At 41.9% G+C, this 25,679-nt stretch overlaps 3 protein-coding genes across 3 annotated transcripts; 2 read left to right on the top strand and 1 right to left on the bottom strand.

Annotated features, from left to right (window-relative positions):
* The first annotated feature begins 4,207 nt into the window (after nt 1–4,207).
* LOC136003851 (scale keratin-like) lies at nt 4,208–4,717 on the top strand. Its single transcript, XM_065659830.1, has one exon. It carries the CDS (start codon nt 4,208–4,210, stop codon nt 4,715–4,717), a length of 510 nt encoding a protein of 169 aa, XP_065515902.1.
* A 6,845-nt stretch (nt 4,718–11,562) lies between these two features.
* Nucleotides 11,563–11,952, top strand: LOC136004079 (scale keratin-like). Its single transcript, XM_065660201.1, has one exon. The coding sequence runs from the start codon at nt 11,563–11,565 to the stop codon at nt 11,950–11,952; it is 390 nt and encodes a 129-aa protein (XP_065516273.1).
* A 4,423-nt stretch (nt 11,953–16,375) lies between these two features.
* LOC136004077 (scale keratin-like) lies at nt 16,376–18,697 on the bottom strand. The gene is made up of 2 exons (XM_065660200.1): nt 18,619–18,697; nt 16,376–17,235 (listed from the first exon to the last, which is right to left on the bottom strand). The coding sequence occupies exon 2, from the start codon at nt 17,212–17,214 to the stop codon at nt 16,858–16,860; it is 357 nt and encodes a 118-aa protein (XP_065516272.1). The 5' UTR covers nt 17,215–17,235; nt 18,619–18,697; the 3' UTR covers nt 16,376–16,857.
* Between the last annotated feature and the right edge of the window lie 6,982 nt (nt 18,698–25,679).

Raw genomic sequence — 25,679 nt, 5'->3', positions numbered from 1 at the left:
ACCAGATGGCTAAGAGCATCATCTAGTTTCTCCAAGTTCCAGTGTTTCTAACACTGAGAACTCCAGAGGTCCCCAATCACCAAAAGGTGTATCTGCCACCATAGAACCAGCATTAGAATCTCTGTCCCAAGGTAATGCAGATACAGTCAACAGTATGGGTGGTGGGCATCAGCTCTAGTTGAAAGCAGCAGTAAAAAGATACCTGGATAGCAATATAGAAGAATCAGACTTACCCAAGTCACCAAGAAGTCAAGGGAAGTGTTTGGAAGAGCTATGAGAGAGAAGAGCTTTTATATCAGAGCATCTGGGAGGCACAAGATCAACAGTGGCTGCCCGCCCCAATTTCAAACACGTGTAACCCATCAAGATGTTGAAATTGCTGTTTTCGTTATTGGCATTTATGAGTCCTATCAAATTTGTTTGTATAAGGATGTAAACATTACTTTATAGATAATTCTTTCATCTTGCGACAACTTGTGGAAAATGACTACCTGGCATTATTCCAGTTGCTTCCTTGAAGTTACAGCAGAAATTATTAAGCCACCTCCTCTTGTATTAACACCTGGAGAGTGTCTCATGAGTTTATCAAAATTACAAACTGTTGTCGTGGACAGGATTTTTGTTTAAGTGCATATGATTCATACTACAACTTGACAGGATGAAAGGTAAAGACTGTCAATGTGACAGGAAAGTTGGGGGTGATTTAGCTTCCCCAGCTACAGTAGGTGGACACAGCTAAGTTGGGAGTCAATGGTATTTTCCAGTAGCATTTGACAGTGGCTAAAATGGGGACAATTCAGTTCAGAAGAGAAACAGCAACTCCAGGGACCTGCTTCAGTCTCTAAATAGGTTTTATGTGGAAATTGAAGAGTAACTTGAGCAAAAAAAAGAAAATAAATCCTTCATTTTGACATGTTTGGACCTCTTTTCATTCAGCTATGATCTGAATCAGTATCTGCATCCATCAATCACTCAAACAGTTGTATTCTCCTGCAAAAAATGTGTAGAACTAACTTTGTAGAATTTCACAGAGAAGATAGAGGGGAAGCCTTCATCTTCCTCAGGCTGGCTTTTGGGTTTTAAGACATAAGCAAGGAATGAGTTTCTGAAGTTAACTAAAGTGATAGGAGATCCTAAAGAGATATTTTTCAGGTATTGCTAGCTTGATGTTGCCAGTACAAAGATGGTATTTGAGAATATTTAACAGATCTGAGGAAATCAAAGTTTTTTCTGTACCAATGGATCCTCTAGTGTAAAAAATGAAATGTGACAGAAGTGCTTTGATTTACTGACTTTGATTCTCAGGAATTCATGGCCTCTTATAATACACTATTGTGGCTGCAAGCCGTAAGTCCAGAACAGGGCTGAACTGGCAGTTTCTTGGGAACAGGGAACAATTACAGACTTGGAATGCACCACAGAAAACAAAGGCTGGTTCTTCCCTTCTTTACAGATGTACTATTTTACTACTGCAGACTCTATGCCATAGATTATCTCTAAATTATGAGGTGGGTTTCTTAGCCTTTGAGGTGGTTGAAAGTTCTTTTGGACAATAATATTTTCAAGCTTTCAGGGAGCAAGTCTTTTCAAATGCCACAAACTATCCACTAATGGTTTGAGAATACAATCTTACATTAGACTGAAGGCATGGACCTTAGTTTAGGTATCTAGCAATTATGGAATGACATCACATTAAAGTATGTAAGCCAAGATATTTGTGTTCTTGGTATAATCAGTTCATGGCTGAATACTGATGACTTGGTCACCTTCCCTTATTTTAATATTCTAGATTTGAATAAAATACAAAGTTTTACATAAAATACAGCATTTCACAAGCTGTATAATCAGTGTATCAGTATCATTTTCAGTCCCACAGACCACAGAAACAGAGGACTCAATTATTTCTTTAGATGTTGCAATTCTATCAATGATCAGCCTTTATTCATGTAAATTATTTTCTCTTTGTTGTGGCATATATCCAGGCAACTTTAGCAAGTTTCCACCAGTCATGTTTTGTTAATTTTGTTCCTCAGCAGTATTCAATATTGCCTGATCTGAAGATGGACCTAACCCCAGGAATCCTGGATCCCTAAAGGCTTTGTATCAGGAGACAGAAAAATAGAAAATGTGGCAGTCAAATGCTTCACAAAGAAAGTACCTTGCAATTTTGAAAACAGAAAGGTTAATTACTAGTTTGCTCTAGACTCCAGCCTGGTTTGAAATACACTGAGAGATCTGTTAGACACAAAGAAGGCAAGAAGTGTTTCCTCAAGTCCTTTGTTCATTAGATGAGGCCACCATTGTGTTAGTAGCAAAAACAAAACAACAGAAAACCATTTAAACACCACAGGATGTTTTCTATGACTTCCTTTGGGTGCAGTATTGGTCTCACATTAAGTGCAAATGATCAAGATAAAAATGACTACCCCAAAGTTGTTCCAATGAACTCCATTTTATCTCCAGGTGTCTTACAGCCTGGATCTAATGGAAAAATCTGTGTACATCGAGTGACCATGCCACGCAATGGGTTTTGCGTGGATAATAATGGAGAAGCCAAGGAAAAGCATTAGTATAATTCTTGTTGTAATGCTAAGGATGTGAATGGAATGATAACAGGAGTGAATAGGACATGAAGCCACTTGAGATGAAAGAGGCTTCCATGACAAAATGCACCTATCACATTTCACGAGACTTAGAATAACAAATGAACAAGCAGTCAGCAAAATTTTGAGGACCTACGTGTCGTATGAGTTTGGGGTTTGCCCCAATTATGCACGTGCTCAAATTGCACCCCAGCTGATCCCCATGGTCTAGAGAATGGTATAAAAGCTCTTCCAACTCAGGGCCCTTCATTCCACTTTGCTTGCTTTATTCACCGCCGTGAAAAGGGTAAGTACCGCTCTATGTGCTTTCTTTCCTAAAATTCAAATATATCTTTTCTGCCAGTTTTAACTAAGGTTGGAAAAATTCATAAGTATTCTAAGATTCTTAATAGTGCTGGATTTTTTTTAACATGAATTAATTTTTCTTATTTGATATTGTTCATCAATCTATTTGGGTTTAAAATGGTAAAACTAGAGTATTCAAAAATTATTGTTTCCTGCTAATACAAATTTGAGCTGTCAAAGCAGCTTCCAAAACATCAGCAGAAGGCTCATTCAATCACTAGGAAGTTGTTAAGGATTTTGCATGTTTGTTACATGTATTTGTGTATATGCATGTGTTTGTTAAAGGGACAAGCTTAACTAGAAAGAATAGAGAAGTGTTGTCTAAGGAAGTATTGGAAAACTAGGAATGAAGTACTGGAAAACTAGGAGATGAAACTAGGAAATCTTAAGCTACCCTTTACATTGCCCCTGCTTTAAGCAGTGAGTTGGACTATATGACCTCCAGAATTCTATTCTAGTGTCTTATTGGTTCTAGTGGGGAAAAAAAAAAAAATTGTTTCCATGGGTTTTCCATTAGATTGGATTATATCCTATGGTAAAAGTCTTTCTGAAAGCTCAGATTCCAAAATACTTATCTGCAGCAGGTTACCTGAGTGTGCCAGTTTCTCATCTGGGGAATCAGACAATCTTTTAACCCACCCTGTGACTCTCAAGATACTTTGCAAGCACTTCAGGGCAGGGAATGCCTTATTTAGTCCATCTTTAAAGCAGGTTCAGCATACTGGTAGCGTGATATTAGCTATTGCTTCTGGAAGCATGTTGAAAGTCAATATACCAGAGTTGTTCTTCCAGCTACCCATTAATTTACCGCATGAGCTTTGCTGGTTGTCAGGTTACATTGCTTTGGTTTTGCTAGTATAAAACAAACATGAAACAACCTTTCCGACACAGACACTTGTAAGAGTGGCTGCAAACTTTAGTGGAAGTAATTTGCAAAGTAAATTGCTGGATTATATTTTTGCAGTGTTTAGCAGCAGGGTGGGACAAAGAGATACTTCTTCAAAAGAAGCAAGTATAAGAAATTAGGAATGAGACTGTAGAAGACCTGACTGCTTAGTGGGCAGTTTGGGCAATGCTGATTTGCAAGAGGGACAGGCAATTCATGAAAATACTGAAGAGAAGGAAGGACAAGCAAGACCTGAAAGATAAAGCCATTATTCTAGTCCATGTGTCCAAATTTCAAACTCTTTTTTCTCACTAAACTTGTAACCTTCTTTCACTTATCAGCATCTGTCACAGCTTACCTCCATCCCTACGAGATGTCTTGCTACGACCTGGTCTCCAGCTCTGCCGGCGGTGTTGCTCGCCCTCAGCCCCTTGCTGACACCTACAATGAGCCGTGTGTCCGTCAGTGCCCTGATACCACCACTGTGATCCAGCCACCTCCAGTGGTCGTCACCTTCCCCGGCCCCATCCTCAGCTCTTTCCCCCAGGATTCAGTTGTGGGATCCTCTGGAGCACCCTTCGTTGGGGGCTATGGTGGCCTGGGAGGCTATGGTGGCTATGGGGGTCTGTATGGATATGGGGGCTACGGCTCCCTGGGCTATGGTGGTCTGTATGGATATGGGGGCTATGGCTCCCTGGGCTATGGCGGTCTGTATGGATACGGAGGGTATGGCTCCCTAGGCTATGGTGGTCTGTATGGCTGTGGGGGTTCTCTGGGTCATGGGGGTCTGTATGGCTATGGTAGACTCTATGGATCTGGCTACTCCAGCCCTTACTCCTACTGGCACAACAGGTACCTCCGTGGCAACTGTGGCTTCTGGTAAACTCAACAGAAAAATCCACTGAATAGTGTGCAAAATGCAGATTCACCAGTGAGCAGAGGAGTGACAGCTCTCACAAATCCTGTTCAGTGCAGCGTCTTCTGCATGCTCCACACCTCTCCTTTTTTCCTTTTGAATTCTTTCCTGATACCTTCATGGGTTTAATCGCTTGTTATCCTCAACTTGATCATACTTGTGCCTGAATTCAGTGAGACATTTAACAGCGTCTTCCAAAACGCATTTGACTCTGACATCTTTGATATACATTCTTGATATTGCAGTATACTTTTGTTCTTTTCATTCTCATTAAAATTCTGTTGCATCATTTAAAATAAGTCTGTTGTGGTTTTGCATTCTCATCCATTCTGAACTTGCCAGCTTTTCTGGATAAAGCTGCCTGTTGTACATAGGGCTGCAATAATATTGTGCAAACCCTGCCCTTACAGTGAAAGTCTCCATGAGGAGCCCTTGCTAGGCCTGTTTCGCTACTGAATTGCAACAACATGGTCGCAACGTGCTGGCCATAGATGAGCAGCAACCTTCTTTACACATTGCTTTATTAGACTCCCCATTTATGAGTTTGTGAGATAGCTCCTTGAACTACAAGAGACTGTTCACGTTCTGAAAATTAAGGCCTGGTTTATCCCACAGCAGACTTCCAATCTAATGTCATACAAATAATTTCACAACCACAGCTCTTAATGGAAGATTGGTGAATGCTATAAAATGAATTTCATATTCTGTGTTTCTCTAGCTTAGACCAGCCTATACCTGTGCTATTAAATTGTTTCACACTCCAAAATTCTGGCTGTGTGCAAATGACACTTCTTCAAAACCACAATAAGGACCATGTGCATGATAATTTTTGACTGAGTCCCTACGTTTGGGACTTCTCTGGTTCCATTTATGTTATGTATACATTAGAAACAAATAGAATTTTGTAAATATTATATAGGTAGCTTAAAACTGAATGAAATTACTGTGCTGTACATGGCATATCTTTTTAGGTTATCAGTAAAGCATGTAACCATCTCCTCACTCAAGCAGATGCTTATCTTTCAAGATAGCTTTCTTCAAGTGGTTCAGCTGCCAGAAGATCTTAGGCTACATATTTTACTACAGTAAGGTGCATGGCCAAGCATAATGTAACAGTGTGCAAAGAAACTGCAACCAGAACCTGAAAGCAGAATATGAAGAAAAGAAAGCAAGTGCATGCGCAGCTCCACTCTCTGTAACTGGACAGTGCATACCATACAATTCTCAGCATTCATTACGTAAGAAGTCAGCTATAAATCTGTCTTCTATTTGTTTTTATTTAGTAGTCTTTGGTAAATTGAATGGCTCTTCCTGCAAGACCAACACCTTCCACTGTGGTATCCAGTTTTAAAACAACAGCCAGAAGGGATAGTCTACTTGCTGCCAGGACCTTAAAATTTGCAAAACAATCCGTTGTGGTAAAGATGACCATAAAAAAAGCTCCTGTAACAAAAGGAGCCCTTAAAGTATGAGTGCTAACAGAGATCCTGTCCTGAAGGAAGAAACTAAGCATCTGGGCTGGTAATGTGATGACAGTGGATGGTGGCTGAGCCACTGCCCTCAGGTCAGGGCAACCAGTTCCTTGGAGCTCTTGACACTGGTACTGGACATGAATTGGTCAACTGGAAACATGATTGAATGTAAGTGTAACACAGCACGGATTCCTCTGGAACAGGAAGAAAAGCCTAAATCTCCTGTAATGGGAAAGGTACAGCAGTCTGGATCATCTGCAACGCTAATTTAGTTCCAGATCCATCCCACCTAATTGTAACTATTCCCCCCTTACCCTCCCCCCCATGATCTACTTTCTGCTGTGGATGTAATTTCTCAAATTAGTATAAGAGCTATAAAAAAATTCTTTTTCAGTGATGGTTAATTGCTTAGTGAAAACACAGGAATATGGAAGCTCACATGCTTCCTCTGACAAATGGTTGTTTTTATCCTGTACCTTGTCTGTGATAAAAGGCAGTTCCACATGGTCTGAAGTTTAATACATTGTTGAATGAATTGTCCAAAGGCTAACCTGATTCCTAACACCCCAGATGGCCTTTTTGTTGTGAGTGGGCAGCTTTACTTAGATCTCTTCCAATATTTGGCTTTCTTCCATACAAACAAATTTGAAACAGCAGCTTCTCGAACTTTGAAGCTTCTCAAATTTGAAACGAGCTTTTTCTCAAAATAAGTATCGAGAAGACATATCTTCTGTTAAACACATTTGCAACTGAGGCTTTATGGTGCAGGAGTGGAGAGCAGGACTACAGTCAAAGTTCTGGTATCTGTTTAACAGGTCATAGCTCAGATTTGAGCTAGTGGAGATCTTAGCCCTTAAAACCAGAGTATAATATTGCTTCCTCATAAATGACAAAAGAGAACCAAACTCAATCTACAGAAAAAGAACAATTTGATATATAGCAAAGAGCTGGCTCTGGGAAGAAGAAGGCAATAAAAAAAATGCAAGGCAGTTTTGAAGAGGGACTTTTTATGCATTTCCTCAAACTGTCTAGAGAACCTGAGGCTCCCATTAACCCCAGCCCACATTTATCACAGGTGGTTCACCTCACAATGATGTAACAGTTTTGCTCAATATTTATATGTATTAGTTGATTCAAATTCTCATGATGCGTAAAATGCAAATTACAAACCAAATATTTCTTTCATCTTAGCACTTAATTGGCAAGATTCATTCCTGGTAATGGTCCATTAAATACGTTAGAATGACAGGAGGAATTATGCTGGCTTTGTTTTTTTACCTGTTCTTCTATTGGTCGACATAATGATGGCTAAAGTCACCCATATTGTGTCCCAGACAACCCAGTTGTTCAGTTTCTTCATATTTGGTCAACAAAGGTGAAGAGTATCTTTGCCAGATTGCAGGCAATTTGTTAAATATATTGTTTTAGGAAGCTGAGCATGTGTTTAAAACACAGAAGAGGGGTAGAGCACTTGTAGTTAGACTAGGAAAACCCTAGGGAAAGCTCTCAAAACATGGGAACACAGGCAGGTGTTGCAGATCTTTGTTCCACAAACAGTGAAGGTGCTGTGAATTAATACATCAGCCCTGAAGGAGCTTCCACATGAACAAATAAATGAAAAACTGAATTATGAAAGAAAATCAGCTGAAAACCTAAGGTTAGAAATTGTGATCTGGCAAAGAGAACAGGAAGAGTATGCTTGACCAGTACAATTTAATAAACATATTTCAAAAGGCTGGGCTGTTTAAATCCAACCACATAGTTATATTGCAATAATGACAAACCACTTGACGTGTAAACTACTAAGGAGGGTTTGGTAAGCACTTAAAAACACACACAAAAAGTATTTGAACGCCCTTTGTGAAGATTATTGTTCTTGTAATCCCTTGGGGCCATCTCAAAGTCTCATAACTTATGTATAACTTCTGGCAGAAATACCGCAGTGCTTAATTAACAAACAACCCCTCTATAAGCAAATGAGGATTTTGGAGGCTGGGCCAGGCCGTTTTTATTACATTTATTATATTCAGAGTACTGGAATATGGGTGGGACACACCTCATCAAATCTTACCTGTGTTAAAAGCTGGGTGTTTCAGCTGAGCTTGTTTTCTGTCTCCATAGTCAATGAAAACAGAACTGGTATATTTTGAGAGTGACACCAATTCTGCTAAAGTCAGCATCCAAGATGGGATGAATAGCCCTGTAGAAATTCTTGTCCCTCCCTACTAAGTATTGGGGAAGACTGAGTAATTTCAAATGAGAAGTCACTGGGTAGTGAAAATTGGGCTCTGCAACAATATGCACTTAGTAGGTGATGCCCTGCTAGTCAGGAAATAAAAATGAGAAAAATAATAAATCCATTGTTGGATTCCTTATATCATTCAGTTGCTTTTTCCTGACACTTACCCAGTAAGTTTGGGATGGAAGAACTAAAAAAATTGCTTCTGTGACATCCTCCAGTGACACTTTATTTCAACTTAGGGTCTAGAGAAGTCTCATGAGGAACAGCTGAGGGAACTGGTGTTGTTCTGGAGAAGAGTGGGGCTGTAATCTGGAGAAGAGAAGGCTCTCTTACCTCTCTCTACAATTACCTTAAAGGAGGTTGTGGTTAAGTGGGGTTTGGTCTTTTCTCCCAAGTAACAAACTATAGGACAAAAGGAAATGACCTCAAGCTGCACCAGGGGAGGTTTAGGCTGGAGATTACAAACAATTCCATCATGGAAAGGGTGCTCAGGCATTGGAAGAGGCTGCCCAGGGCAGTGGTGGAATCACCGTCCCTGGAAGTGTTCATGAACTGTGTAGATGAGGCCCTCAGAGATATGGTTTAGTGGTGGCCTTGGCAGTGCTGAGGAACAGTTGGTGTTGATCTTAAAAGTCTATTCTAACCTAGTTGATTCTATGATTTTATGATTCTTTGAATTCCTTTGTAAGATGAAGGACTAGATATAAGGGCCAAACTACACTCCATCATATGAACAAACAGAAAGAGAATATATAGACTAAATGAATGCTATGCTGAACAGAAATGTGTACTCTCACAAAGAAACTGAGAAATTTGCTCCTGCTTCACCATTCTCTTGTGTTTTGTCCTCCTTCAGAGCTGTGCAATCAATACAGAGAAGCTAGTAATTATTAGTCTGTTTGCGTTTACATCCATTCTACATTGCTGAACCAATGAGATAATCTGTGTGTGCCTTTAAGAGTCCAGATGTAACATAAGGAAAAACCACTGGTATCCCTTCAGAGGAAACTTCAGCTTTTGGTTTAGACATTGTTGCATGTACTAAAATACACTGTTTTCTGCTGGTCTTGCCAAACAGCAAGGAAAAGCCAGAATTTCTAAATCACAGACCATAGGACAATGTCTGTGATTACCATAGGTACAAGATCTCTCTCAAGTTTTGTGGCTGAGGGTGGGAAAAGGATCAAAAGGTGTCTTCTACCTCACTGAACATTTCATTGCAAAATGTGCGAGTAGATTAGATTACAGCCTAGATCTGAAGCACTTAAATACAAACATGTATATGACAGCAGGTTATAGCTCTGATTAAAATCATTACAGGAAGGTAATGAAGGAAGTGCCAAGTAAATAGAACCAGTTTAATTCATCCTGCAATGCCAGTAAGCAGGGTGGAATGATACCAGCAATGAAGCTGGTCAATTAGGCTTCAAGATGAAAGAGAACTGGGAGCTGGAATGTGCATATCATGCTATTCAGAGATTTAGGGTGATTTTGCAAACAGCAAGCAAAAACAGTTTCATCACTTTGGAAAGTTATATGTGCTTCAAATTTGGGCTGGTTGGTGACTATGACTTCATGGGTACAGTGTGCCTCAGCCCCACAGGCAATGTGAAGCAGCATATAAAAAGAGCAGGGACCCAGATCTATTCTATCTCACTCTCCTCTCTACATCAGGTAAGTCCGATGTGATTACATTTCTTTCTAAATGCCAGAATGCCTTTTCTGGAGCTTAGATTACTTTTCACTACCATTACATTAGACTATTAGGACTATTTTTGATTCTCTTTTTCTGTCTCTCTGGGATTGTTTTTTTGTTTGGTTGATTTTTTGTTGTTGGGTTTTTTTTCTTTTTTTGGGGGGGTGTTGGTTTGGTTTGGTTTTTTTTTGGCAAATTGTGTTACTAGTAGGCTTTAGGAGTCAATTCTAGGGTTTGAAACATTTATTCCAATGTAATTCAAATTTGGGCATTCTTGTACTCTCAGCACATTTAAAATGTGGGATGGCATGACCTTTAAAATGCAGAATTCTCCTATATCGTTCCAGTTAATGACTGAATAAGAAAGACCATATCCTAAACTGTTCAATAATCCAGCTGAAGAAGGAGTGTTATCTAAATGGGAATTAAATTATAAAATATTCCTGACTTGTATATATATATTTATGGATAGGTATCCATAAATCCTACTTATTTTAAACCTTTATTATTTTCACCAGAGACAATACTAAAGGAAGGAGAACAATGGTCTAATTCAGTGAACAAAGTAGTATTTCCTCTTTTTTAATTAAAAAAGTGCTAAGTCACAACCTTTTGTGATCAGATATTTAGCTGAAATGGTAGTTCGCAAACTGTGTTTTTATCTGATGAAGGAAAATATCTTCTTACATTGTACCAACCTGTTTCACACTCTATGAAATTACACAGCTATGTCAAGAAATATTTGGATAGAAATATTTTATAGGTTACATTTACTTATTTAAGCAAGCCTATGAATCTATCCTAAGGCTCAAATGCTTTGAGGGGGTTTACCAGAGGGATCATAAATATTAAGAGAACTGAGACCTAAAGGAGAACAATTGAAAAATATGTTACCCCAAAGAGCTTGATAAGAAGCAGGGATCTTCAAAGGAGAAGGAAATGTATGGTTAAAGCAGCGCTGGGTTTTTAACTCCACCCCATCTCTCCAAAGGTAAAACCTGCTTCTGTCCCATTCAGTGCAAAGAGGAGTTCTGTTGTAGCTCCTGCACCTCCTGGCTTTCAACCCACATTCACTAGGGAGAACTGGTGGTGTTTTAGTAAAAACTGTGCTGCCAACATTCTTCTCCTCTGGGAGGAAGCAGCAATTAAGAAAAGAAAAGAAGCAGCAGTTTCAGAAGGCTTGGCAGATCTGACAAGTGCTGGGATTACTGGATGGGGAAGAGTGAAGTTGATTGACTGGGAAGTTTGTGAACAGGCATCAGTTTTTCTCATGCATCTGATAATCATTTTGCCTGTTCTTCAACAACTGAGCACTTGACCTGTTGTTCCAGTAGATCTTGTGCTTTGTTTTGACTCAGCTCTGTGTTCTGTGTTTCAGGATCACCTTCATCCCTGCAAAGAAATGTCTTGCTACGATTTGTGCCCCACCAGCAGCAACATTGCCTGCCCCCAGCCCATCGCTAACAGCTGCAATGAGCCCTGTGTCCGCCAGTGCCCTGACTCCACTGCTGTGATCCAGCCACCCCCTGTTGTCGTCACCTTCCCTGGCCCCATCCTCAGCTCCTTCCCCCAGCAAGCCGTGGTGGGCTCCTCCGGAGCACCCGCCTTTGGGAACAACCTGGGGCTGGGAGGCCTCTATGGTGCTGGAAGCCTTTATGGGGGCTCTCTTGGATATGGAGTCCAGTATGGATATGGGAGTTCTGCCCTCTCCACACTCAGCAGTGGGTTCTGCAGCCCATTCTCCTCCCGCCGGTACAGCCGCTTCCTCCGCAACAGCTGTGGGCCCTGCTAAAGGCAGCAGAAAGGTCTCAGAAGAGGGATATGAAGACCCAAATGCAGAGCAATGAGGATGGGGGTTCAGCATTTCTGCAGCCCTGCAATGGAGCTATTGCCACTTTGCATTTGTGATCTTTCTTCTACGTTTTGTTTAACCTTCCATTTCTAGTTTTTTCTTTGCTACTGTCACCTGTTTCAGCTTTCCCTTTTTTTTTTTTTTTAACCATCGTGGGCAGCTTATTCCATATGGACATCACTCACAATGATGTGTATCTTCATCAGTAGATGCACAACAGACCAAAGAAAGCCAGCTGAGAAAAGCAGTATCTCTGAACAGGACATTTGTTGAACATTCTCTGAAATAGTCTGGAAACAGATTTTTCATATTCTGTGGTATCTTGCTTTGCAAATCTAGGCATTTCTTGATCATTAAAATTGTGTTGCATCACATGGCAGCCTTCTGGTTTCCTCTTCTCCATTTATCTGCAGCATGTCTTAGGTAACATCTTCCCATGGGCAGGACCAAGCTGCTAAGTGGGCATTTTTACTGCAGAACCTTCTAGCACAGACTGAACTTACACAGTATCACAAATGTTTCCATAATGACACACTTGAGCAGGATCTTTCCATCTTTTGAAGATGTGTAAAGTTTAAAATAACAAAGTATCTTAGCTCCTTTAATATTATTTAAACATTATTTCAGTGGGGTCTTCCCAGGAACATCTAGAGAATTGGATGGTGGTTGAGACACCGGCACTGGCTGCCCAGAGAAACACATGGCTGCCCCATCCCTGGCAGTGTTCAACGCCAGGCTGAAGCAACCTGGTCTAGTGACAGGAGGTTGGAACTGGGTGAGCTTTAAGGTCCCTTCCAACCCAAACCATCCTGTGACTCTATGATTCTATGCTAATTGTAGGTTTCCATGTTAAACTCAGCTTAACCAAATGCCACCAGCGTGGTGCTCAGCAAAGCACTTTCCAAATGTAAATTTGCACCTATAAATTCACAGACACAAAGCTTAACCTACAGCACTGATACTGCTCAGTGTTGCAGACATCCCAAGCAGTGTTTTCACCCCAGTAAAAGAGAGGAATAATCCCTGTTCCCTGTAAGAAATAACTGTAGTACGTTAAATGTCAGGAGCAGCAGAGACTCAGTGCTTTAGCTTCTGGTTATACAGCCAATTCAAATTGTAATGGAGCTGCAAATGAGGCGTTGAGCGCTGTGTAAACAAAGAATCACATCCCTCAAGAGTTTTCAGAGTAAATAGACAAACAAAAAGCAAGCATCGTTAGCATCGTTTATACAGAGATTAAAGTCTGTGTTTTCTATACTAATAAAACCATTAGTAAATATTTTCCCCAGGTGACAAAGAAATCACTTGACAAAGCCCAGAAATGAATTGCTCTCTCCCGTATCTCCATCTAACAACCACACGGTCTCTGTTTCCAGTTTTCTATTCCACTGGTTAGCTTCAGGTTTGCTTTTCATTCTTATTCACGTTTTCAAGGAGTTCTGCTTATTTTAGCTGAAAAATGGTGCACGGCATGGCCAGTAAATTACAGGACATACGACATTTAACAGATCATAGAATCATTGAATCAAGGAACAGTTTGGACCGGAAAGGACCTTTATAGGTCACCTAGTCCAACTCGTTTGCCATGAGCAGGGATATCTTTTCACTAGATCAGATTGCTCAAAGCCCCATCTAAACTGGCCTTGAACACTTCTAAAAACACTGACCTTCAAGACATGGGGTTTATATAATTTGTTTTCCAAGTAAAAGGGGAGAATAAGCTTGGGGGGGGGGGGGGGGGAACAAGAAAAGATTAATTTCTTTCAGTTTCTCGGGCAGAGCATTTTATTTAAAACATCCGAAACATTCAAGTTCAGATCCTCCAACTGCAAAGCTGGTAAAAAGGTTGAATGCAAGTAGTCACTTTACTAATTCCTCCAGAATCAAACCCTGGAAGGAAGCTGTCATTCAGTTTATTTCTGGCATATTTCTGAATCTGTTATATTAGGCCATTGTGCCTGCAGGCTATTTACCAGTGGTGTCAGCCTGAACCACATAAAAAACCATTAGGCTCTAGTAATGATTAAATATTTAGTGAATCCACCTATTTAAATCAAACATGAAAGGCTTAGCTCCAACAGATATCTGTCTTAAAATGTAATTTAGTGCGTGGGGAGGACATATACTTCAGGCTGTGTTTACATCATCTTTATGAAGCAACTTCTGATTGCATCTCATTTAACAATAGTGTTACCTTGTACTAAGATACAAGCACATGTTCAGAGCACACTTAGACAAGAGAAGAGAGAGTGTAGTGACCTCTATAGTTCAAGATGAGACAGTGTGATTTCATTTATTGTTGCTTTCTGTTCTTGGTAATTACTTGTTTCACTTGCAGTAGGAACAAGAGTTGCTGGTGCTATCAACAGCCTGGACTTCACATGATTGACCAAGAATTGCAGGAAACCTCACAGCCGAGTATGATCCCCATGTTGCAGTGGCCAGCAAACTGTCAAGATCTCAAGACTGCTTCCAGATCATGATGATAAATAGCAGCTGGCATTCCTCCCATCTTACATCTTCATGTGGTGTGACTTGAGACGCTTTGGTACTGACGGTGAAATCACTCACCTTCTGCTGTGCTCATCTGTATTTCACTTAGATGAAAGCGTAATCCAAGTTCAGCCTGGTGTGTATTTGGGAAGTATCAGATTGCTGGCTGTCAGGACCTGTACAATGGAAGGCAGTTAAAGAGATGTCCTTTAGTGTTTTCTCTGGTCTGTTGTCATAACATGCAAATTCAGACTGGCAAATAAAGGTGGTGTGAATTACTATGTCTTCAACAATTCAAAGTCAGTAAAGTCCATCAATTAATCAGTACGTGTTATGGTGATTTATTTTTAATCTGGGCTCTAACCTTCAACTCCCACATCTGCCTTTTCTGTTGTATAACCAGTACATAGGCAGAGCAGCTTCATCCATGTATGCTGACAACATCCACATGAAAGGATGTTTGACTGCACCTTTTCACCCCAGCATGATAAACCAGCTGCTATTGCAAGTCCAGAGCATCTTCTTAGCAAGGTGGGCTGAGAAAAGTATCAATGTAATTCTACTGCGTGGGATGAAAACAAAAGTCCTGAAACAAGGACTTCTGCAGTGATCAGCATCATGGTAATGTGTCTTGAAAATACCTGAACTGGTAGCTTTAGCACTCTGCATACTGGTACAAATAAGTACTGTTTTTTTTTATAGCATCCTTGTGACTCCAAGAATAATCATGCAGTGCATTGGGGACAGGAAGCATGAAAACAAAGCAAAGCCTTCAGACACATCCTAACAAGAAAGAGGTGTGGTCTGGCTACCTCATAGGAGCCTCATATCCTTTCAGCTCATTTTATAAGTGAAGTCACACCTCCAAATCCTTTGAAGTTATTGCCACATTCTTGATCCTGTCTGAACAGATTTCTGGAGTGTGAGGCAGGGTTTGCCTGGAATTAGCCTGCTCAAGCCTTGTGAAGTTTGTCAGTGCATTGCTGGTACTCCTAGGAAGAGCTGCTTCACACAGGGAAAAGTAGAAGTGCTGAGTAACGTCTGATGTATGGTCCATCCTGGTGAGGCACTGCAACAACAAACTTCCTTGGTCAACTAGTTCATGTTCCATCCCTGGCAGTGTTCAAAGTCATGTTGGACAGAGCCTTGGGCAGCATGGGCTAGTGTGAGGTGTCCCTGCCCATGGCAGGGGGGTTTGAACTGGATATTAAGGTCCTTTCCAACCCAAACCAGTCGATGATTCCATTTCTATGATTCCACAGCCACTTGTGAGAAGGCCAAAATTCATGTGTAAAGTTCCTGAGATGGAAAATATTTTTTTGTCTGAATGGTATGTGTTGTTCTGCAGGGAAGGTTAAAGAATAAATCTTTTCCTTATTTTAACTGGGGTTGACAAGTATTTAAAGGTATTAGTGGGAAAGTTCAAAGAACTCATAGAATTTTGGCAAAGATTTGCCATTCTGTTAAAAATTCCCGATGGCTATTCAAAGGAAAGTTTTACCCATGGATAGTTACATCCTATTTTTAAACAACAAAAACTATCTTAAAACCTATGTATGGGAACATAATTAAACTGGAGCCTCAGGCAAACAGTGAGACACATGGATCTTCAAAGTTGCTCGTGTGTGTAACTTTCTTTGCTAGCATGTAGGAGACACACACTGTAACCACACCTGTGCTGGAGGAAGTTTCAAACTTAGTTGTAAGGGTTACAAAACATGTTTATCCAGCGTGAAATTATTTTTGTGAAGGCAGTTATTACGCTCATTCCTGCTTAAAGGGCTTGGTCACCTTCCAACTTTAGGCACTGAAAGAAGGCAAACACTCATGTTTCACTATAGAGGGTGATGCTCACCCAGAATGGTATGTAAAGAGCAAATTGGAGGGGTGGAGGGGGGTGGAAGGGGGCAACAAAACACAACAAGAAAGCTCAGAATTTTGATGCACAATAATTTAATGAGAATGTAAGAAGCAAATATCTTCCTAAGAATAAAAAACACAGGGAAAATATTGCCAGGGTCTCATTAAATGCTGCAAGTAAAGAACTGCTCCAGGGCTATGCATTCCGCATACATTACTCTTTCTTTTTCATAGCATAGAAAGACTTACACAATCTCATCCCACTTTCAACCAGCCAAAGATCATTGATATAACTAATTTGAGGTCATTGTTGTCAGGAGCCACTGGAAAGAACAGTCAGAAAATGAAATTAAATCATAAGCTTGAGAATAACATGTAAGAGTGATTTTTAGCGATGCACAGTTCATGCTCCAGGAAAGCAATGGGGGTAACAGGAGTTGTGGAGGCACATCTTCCACTGCGTTGGGTGATTGCTCCTTCTTCACTACACATTTAACATGGTCTGCAGCTCCCAAAACCATAACCACTGGATCCATAGGAAGAGTATGATCTCCCATAATTGTATAAGCTCCTAGAGCCATAGGAGCCACTGTGACCCAGAGAACTTATGGATCCAAAGAAGCTCCCAGTGCTGGATGGTGCTGAGCTGCCCACTATGCTCTCCTGAGGGCAGGAGCTGAGAATGGGTCCTGGGAACGTCATGACCACAGGGGGTGGGTAGATCACAGCTCTCGAATCACCACAGGAGGTGACACAGGGCTGGCACCAGGCATTTGCAATTGGCTGTGGGCAGGTCACTTCGCAGGGTGCAAGGCAGCGGGAGCTGATCATCTGTCTATAGGAAGACATCTTCAGGGAGTGGAGACAAATCTGAAACACAACACCAAGGCAACACAAGACTGAGAGCTCAGATATCAGTGGAATGGAGACTGTGTTTGGAAGAGAAAGAATACAAGACAGCAAAAAGACCAGAAGGAGGCTGAAGAATTCACTTTTTTCTTAGCAACCATATCCCTTTCCTCTTCTCATGCTCTCCTCCTTTCCCCTAGAACAATCCCTATTTATTTTGACTCCTCATTGTGGAGCCAAGTTAATGTATAAAAATATCATTATCAAACGAAGAAATTGCATGTTTGAGCTTGAGCTATCCCCCTGTTCTTTACCATTTCTCCTTTCCACCGTTCCCTTTTGAATCTGACTTCCTGTGACATTGACCATTTATTTTATAAACAGCTGCAGAAAAGAACAGAAACTTTGGCTAGCACTTCTATAGTAACATCCTGTGCTGGTTCTGCATCTCCTGTAATCACTACAATTGTATGAAGCAACCATTGTTATTCCAGCTTTACGGAAGAGGTAACAGGCTGAGAAATGAATGCATTGCCCAGGGCAGTTTGGTGAAGTAACTGGAGAGACTGAGTTAAAATTCAGGCAAGCCTGGTTGTTACAGTGTTATTCCCCAAACTTTCAGATGCTGCAGCTGGCATCAGGGCTATCCTGCATGTTCTTTGCACAGATAAAATGAGCAGCAGCCACATCCCTGAATTGCTCATAAAGAGAATTTGCTTGGCAGAATATCCCATGTTTGGGTAAGAATGTAGTATCAGTGAGCTTTCCAGTATAACCAGGGCTCCTGTAAATGTGGTCCCAGCTGTCCTGCTAAAGATGACTGAGGTGACAGATGGCTGTGGCAAAACTAGCAGCTGTGTGTAATTCTGGGGAGTCCTTTTCTTTAATCACTTGATCACTCATAAAATCAATTTGCAGCTCCTTTTGATCTCTGTCTTACCTTACTAAAACCCATATAGTGAAAGGTTGGGAATAAAGAAAAGGAATAAAGTCTTGACCATAACAAGTGTATAGTGTAATATATAACAGGCTTCAAATTCATTCAAAAATAGTTGCAAAGAACAGGATAAAACACTATTGCTAATGCTGGCTTCCTAGTTCAGTCTGAGACTCAGAGTTAACTTTTCTTGGTAGTCAGCATTACAAGTTGAACAAAGTCATAAAAGGTAGGATGGTCAGGAATTCAGAATTCACTAAATCTCACTATAAAGAAGTTTGCATATCCCAAACTGTCAACTGCTCTGAAAGCTCCTGCCTTTTTACAGCCTGCCACTGAATAAATAGGAAACAGTTCTTTCTGAAAGAAAGCTTCAACTATTTCACACATTTCTAAGGATCAGCTTGTTTTCAGTTAAAATCCTGCATTGTCACAGCAGCATTGCAATAGAATCAGGCTCAGCTTACCTCTTCGCAGCAAAGAGCAAGTCAGGAGAAATGGTTGTAGCAGCCCAGAACGGGGAGCGCTTTTATTCCTTTTCTTAGGCAATCAGGAGGATATGAAACATTCTTCATGGATGATGTCCTAATGTATTATCAAACAAAAATTCACCCCACCTGTAACTGCCCCAGATAACGCAATTATTTTGCTCAGTGGTGGTGATTACTATTGCATTCTTGTCATTACACTGGCAGAGCAATTTTGTTTCTTTTGTTGCTTTTTCCTATTTCTCTGATTGCTTCATGGGGCAAAGATTGCTCAGAAGTTTATCCATAAACAAAATATGCTGACATACCTGAGATACTACCCCACTTTTCCAAGTCATACTCCAGAGAGGGGGCATTATGCAACTATATCCCATCATACCCACGCACATTAATTCCTATGACTCTGACACGAGACGCATTACACTCCACAGACACCTTCCTACTGAGTTTGGAAATGGGAATCATTTGTTCCCATCCTCCTGGCCAAGAAATAAACACAAAGCACATGTCCCACTTCAAGCTTTAACAGTACAGTTGGAGTAACCCATAAGCAGGGAGCTGCTGTTATCCAACCCTGGCATGGGGAACAGGAGAATGAGAAATTCAAGTCCAGCTTTCATTGTCAGGGTCCCCATGGGACCATTGCTAAAGTCCTCAGGGCTCCTGAGTGATGAACAATTCATGGTTTGGGCTGAAACTGGTCAGGGAATGAAGCCATGTATCACCCTATAAAAACCTTGGGCTGAAATCTCAAAGTGCAGCTTCAGCTGATGCAGGAGATTAGCTGCTTACTTCAGCAGATTTATTCCTCAGATCCAGCGCCCTGTCTTCAGTTCTTCAGTTATTTACTGATAAAACTATTTCCAGTCTCACCATTCTGTATAGCCAAGTTGACATAATTTGCAAACACTTTTCTAACCTCCTGAAGACGAGTTCTTCCACTCTAAAATCCAGCCCCTCTACAGAATTTAAAGTTGAATGCCTGGTTTCGAGTAACCTCAAGATTTCTGTTCTAAAATGTTGATTTTATTTGTTTGCCCATCAACATTTGGTCACTGTTAGCAATACTGCAGTGCAATGCTGTACAGATGACCCATGGAAAGAAAGAAGAGGAAGCCTCCTCCAGGGCCACCTTGAGGTTTCACTCAGCTTGGTTTCCTGGCAATGCCTGTGGAAACACCCTTTGAAGTCACTGACAGTTTATGGTAGAGGATTCACATAAACAAGAAACATGGTCTATTCCTCCTGCCCAAACCACACCTGGTTTCACTTTGTCTGGCAGCAGGTGAGGACAGTGATCACAGATACCTACAATGAATCACATAATTCTTGGAGATGTGTCCCTCTTCCAACCATCCTGCCCTCCTGAAAGGGCAAAGGGAGCTACGTACTAGTATTGGTATTGCTGACACCCCTGACTGCTTCTTTTGACTCACAATTTTCAGGGTTACAGCCACATGCTTTGCTTTAGTACGTTTACACATAGTGGCATCCAGATAGAATTACAGAATCACCAAGGTTGGAAAAGACCTTTAATATCACCAAGTCCAACCATTGCCCTAGCACTGCCAAGTTCACCACTAAACCTTATCACCAAGAGCCTCCTCTGTACAGTTTTTTAATAGTTGTACAGAAGCATTCAAAACATAGAATCATAGAACAGTTAGGGTTGGACAGGACCTTAAGATCATCTAGTTCCATACCCCCTGCCATGGCCAGGGGCACCTGCACACTGGACCAGGTTGCTCAAGACGCTGTGGATCCAACCAGGACCCTGTGGTCCAACCTGGGTGGATGAGCCAGAAGGAGAATGCAATAAAAAGGGGTAACTGCCAACAAAGAGGCATTCATAGCACATTCCATTTGAAGAACAGTATTTCTAAGTACTTAAAAAATAATATTCATGCCTTGGTCTGACTAGACTTCAAGTCAAAAAGCATGACTGCTGCTAATGTGGACCCATTGAACTGTTGCTGGAATGGCCCCAAAGCTGGGAACATAAAATAAATATTCACAGGGATAACGCAAGACTCAGCACTGCGCTCTTGTGGCTTAGATGAGGGCATGACTCAAGCTGAGTAAATCAGACTTATCTCAGACACCTCTAGACAGGATGAATTCATGTCTCTGAGCTGAAGTGTTGGTGTACCCATAACTTGTCTGAAGATTGTGGATCAAATTACTGATGAACCTGTAGGACCTCCTGAGGCAGGATTTCCATGCGCCCAAAAGACATGACTGGAATCTTCTCCAAACACAGTGTGCAAAGTTCAGCCAGCTCTTGGTGTACAGTGAAAACACAGATATGAAGTGAGGATGCAAGTGAGCATATTTATTTGAATACATAAATCTATCTATGTCAAATATATGCATATTCTAGCCCTAATAATAACACTCTGCATACGTATTCATTAACTGAGTCCTGAAGCAAAAATACTTCCCAGTGTAAAGGCATATTTATGATAACATAAGCCATGTAAGATGCTGATTTTAGTTCCAGCTGCTGGGAAGGAGAAATTATGCACAGGATATATCCTGGCCTTTTCAGTGTGGGTACATTTATAATCATCTGATAAATCAGCTAATAAATGTATGTTAGGGAGGGAGGTGTGAAGAAAGGCTGGAATAAACCAAAACCAGAATACGACTATTAGGATGCAGCATGATTTTTATTAGGAGCAAGAAATGACATTTACATCAGTAACAAACTGTCCTGGGTTCAGCTGTAGCAGTCAAAACCCCAACACATGGAAAAGAAACTTCCCTGATATAAATTTTGTCACATCTTTGAGGTTTAACATGAAACCAGAAAAAAGCATGTGTTCACAGACAGGCTAAAGCACAAAATGACCCACTTTCTCACCCATACTGTCAGAATGGAAAATGAATATTTTGATAAATCAGTGCAGATTTACAGCAACAACATCACAATAAAACAGAGCATAAGAAAGACGAGCAGATGAGCAGTTCCCATGAGTGCTAAGAAGCACCCACAGGACCCAATGGATTACTTGGGAGCTGTGGGTGCCCAAGACTTTGGAGAGCTCCTTAGATCAGTTGCACATTCAGGTCTCGCTGTCAGCTCCTCTACTGCTTCTCCTGCCAGAAACAGCTTCGACCATGCTTAGCATGGCCCACAGCCCCCATAGCGCTGGCTCCAGAGCTGGCTGGAGGAAGAGGAGGAGAAGCAGCCCCCATAGATAAGGGAGCCCTGCAGGCCCCTGGGGCGGTCCAGCCCCAGTGGGGATGAGCTGCCCACGATGCTCTCCTGAGGACAGGAGCTGAGGATGGGGCCCGGAAAGGTGATGACCACAGGTGGTGGGTAGACCACGGCACGGGAGTCTCCGCAGGAGGTGACACAGGGCTGGTTCCAGGCGTTGGCGATAGGCTGCGGGCAGGTCACCTCGCAGGGTGGGGAGCAGCGGGAGCTGAGCTGCTGCCTGGAGAAGGACATCCTTTGGGCAGAGAGGAGAACCTGCAACACACCGGGGACCCTGAGTCAACCTTCTGCTCATGAGCTGCTACAGAGACCACCCTGCTCTGCCTTGCCAGCAGCAGGGAGGGCTCAGAATGTGCTGCCTGGAGCTGCTCTGCTAATGCTTAAGTCCCTTGTTTCTCTCTCACTTTCCCCTTCCCTGCTCTCCTTTTTTCCTCCGAAGCAGCTCCTCCATGCTCTCCCAGGCTTTCCACACACTGAAAGTTTCCCAATCTGGCCACCCTCAAAGTGACAAACAAGCTGGAGATCGCCCATTAGCAAGTTTTGCAGCAAAACCCACTACATCTACCAAAGCCTGCAGAAGAAGTGCATTTTTGATGAAAAAGAGGCATAAGAAAAACAAGCACAGTTATTTCTGAAAGAGATGAAACTACTCAAGTGCAACACTAACCCAGAAAGATTAAGTGGGATCAAACTTACTCAAGACACCAAAGAGGAGAAGCAAAGAGCAGCCGACTGACACTGTCGGTGCTGTGAGCCCTTTTTATACTGTTTCTTGGGCTGCTTGCTGGTCTATGACACCTCATGAACAAGATCTTAAGTAGTTCCCAAACAAGCAGATTACATGTCACGCCTCAACTCCTCACCCAGGCAAACAGTTTCCTCACTGTTAACAAGTATTACCCAGCCCACACTATCCTCAATGTCTCTTAGGTTCTTCCTTCTTAGAAATCATTCAGGTGACTTCCCCAGGTTTGTGGGATGTCTGTTTATTGCTTGTTTTCCTTACAGATACTGAAGTTTCTGTTTTCTAAGTTGATTTTGTACTCAAAGTTCATTACAATATTTTAACTCCAGATACTGTTACCTTCTTGGGGACGTTTATTAAATTTCCTTTGGGAATATGAAGACTTCTAATCCCTTTCCTATGCTGGTGCAGGTCAGTGTCGAGGCACTGAACCACTGAGAACATTGCAAACACCCAAGCAAGGTGGGACATCGCAATCATCTCCCAGCAGAGTTAAAGTTTTTTGTTCAGCTCCCCCTGATTTCAGCCAGGGCCCCTGGGGTCTGCTTTTGCAGTAGGGTCTCTGCTTAGGGACAAAAAGAAGCACATGGTGGTAGATCTCAACCTCAGGTGGCCTGTAGCACACAATAAAACATCCTTCTCCCCCGTGCGGCTTTAAAGTATTGTCTCACTCTGTTCTATTTTCGTCTAAGTAAAACAAAGAAACAAACAAAACACCATTTTAATAGTTATTGAAGGATTTTCTTCACATCAGGCACAGGGACATAGTATCACTGCAGCCAGGAGGATGCGCTGGCCTATGTCTACTGGGGCTGTGGTGCAAAGACTTCAGAGGGACAGAATGTGTAGTTGTGGTTTTCTGTTCAGAGGCAAAAGAAAGTGCAGGGGTCTGTAAGAGTTCATGAAACAAATCACCTCTATGCTTTAGTGTGCTGTATCAGACCTGAAGTGTGGAGCTGGGATAAGGAACAAAGCAGATGCAGTGTATCTTCAGCCTTTATTCCAAGCATAAGCTCTACAGTGCTTCAACTCAGTATCAGCAGGGGTTTAGAAAAGCAAATCAGCCCACATGCATTGCACTACCTGTGATACTGCAGAGGACTTGAAAAATGCTGACTATGTGAATCAATTGCTCAAGCAAAGTAGTTTTCCAACACTTTCATCACATTGGTAAAATCAGCAAAATGCTGCAGGAAGTGAAACTGCTTCTAAAGGTTTAAGGAAGAAAGAAGAGGGTGTTGGAAGAAACTGATAATTGTCCAAAGATGAATAAAACAGTCATAGAAGCGTGGGGAGTGATGTGTCTTCATGTGTTTTAATAACCTGAAACATGAAGGATGTCTCAATCCCCTCCAGGCAAACAAGGAGATGGTATATAAGGGCATCTGGCTCAGAAGTCCTCAGATCACAGGTCCTCACTTCTCTTCTTCGTTGATCTGAGTAAGTCTGATCCCTTCTTTATAAATATTATCTTTAGGCGCAGATAGCCTGAACTTTAACCAGATATGCATGAAGACCTTTTTCACTGATATTCTCATTGGTAAACAGGGCAGCTTCAGATCTGTCCAAGCTCCACTGTAGCAGCTACAAGTCGGAAGATTCAGCCAATATGGGGTTCAGTCCAAGTTCTTTCACTCTGGAGAGTGAACTGACTGGTGTACCTCAGCATAGCTTTTCAGCTGGCTTGGGCAGCACACAGTGTGCAGAAAACCTGGGAGAGCATGGAGGAGCTGCTTGGGAGAGAGAAAAGAGGGGAAAGAAGGGGAAAGTGAGAGAGAAGAAAAGCACCTAAGCATTAGCAGAGCAGCTCCAGGCAGCACATTCTGAGCCCTCCCTGCTGCTGGCAAGGCAGAGCAGGGTGGTCTCTGTAGCAGCTCATGAGCAGAAGGTTGACTCAGGGTCCCCGGTGTGTTGCAGGTTCTCCTCTCTGCCCAAAGGATGTCCTTCTCCAGGCAGCAGCTCAGCTCCCGCTGCTCCCCACCCTGCGAGGTGACCTGCCCGCAGCCTATCGCCAATGCCTGGAACCAGCCCTGTGTCACCTCCTGCGGAGACTCCCGTGCCGTGGTCTACCCACCACCTGTGGTCATCACCTTTCCGGGCCCCATCCTCAGCTCCTGTCCTCAGGAGAGCATCGTGGGCAGCTCATCCCCACTGGGGCTGGACCGCCCCAGGGGCCTGCAGGGCTCCCTTACCTATGGGGGCTGCTTCTCCTCCTCTTCCTCCAGCCAGCTCTGGAGCCAGCGCTATGGGGGCTGTGGGCCATGCTAAGCATGGTCGAAGCTGTTTCTGGCAGGAGAAGCAGTAGAGGAGCTGACAGCGAGACCTGAATGTGCAACTGAGCTGAGAAGAAAGGCTCTCTGAAGGAATGGTGAACTATGAGTGCTTCTTAGCACCCATGGGAACTGCTCTTCTGCTTGTCTTCTTTGTGCTCTGTTTGCTTTTAATGTCAGTTTTCTCATAATGTATCTTTTCCATTCTTGGAAATAAAATTACTGATCATGAAAATCTGTTTCTCACTGTTAGAGCAAAAGCACTTTTATCACTGGAAACTGGTCCATATATGCTTTCAGTTGCTTGGGACCATGGTACCATTTCTTTGGTAGTTTTATACTTTGATTTCTTTATGTCTAATAGGAATCTTATCACCTTATACTATGATTTGTCCTGTCCATTTGAAACTTGAACCAAGACAGAAAACAAAGGTGATGAAAATAAACCAGTTTGATAGAGATTATTAAGTTGGCCCTTTTAAAATCCATCTTGTATTTTTCCCTTACTTTGCTGAAAATCTACACTTGTTGGTCCTAATAAACACGATTGCATCCAAAGAGCATTCATCTGTTTGCTTTCTTTTTTGTTTTGGGGGTATGTAGCCTTTGCAAATGAATTGAATCAAACCATCCCCTTATCTTAGAGATCTGCAGGTGAGTCTTGTGCTCTTAGTGCTCTTAGTGTTTATATAATGCCTGTGGATTCATTCATCAGGAAATTCTGCTTACAGCATGCAGAGCTCCCTTGTGTGTCTGATTTAATCTTTAGAGGAACCAGGTGTGAGAAAATTGCCCAACCCTTAAA

This window comes from Lathamus discolor, chromosome 24 (assembly GCF_037157495.1).
Source record: "Lathamus discolor isolate bLatDis1 chromosome 24, bLatDis1.hap1, whole genome shotgun sequence".
Lineage (NCBI taxonomy): Eukaryota > Metazoa > Chordata > Aves > Psittaciformes > Psittacidae > Lathamus > Lathamus discolor.
This window is presented reverse-complemented; position numbering and strand designations above follow the sequence as displayed.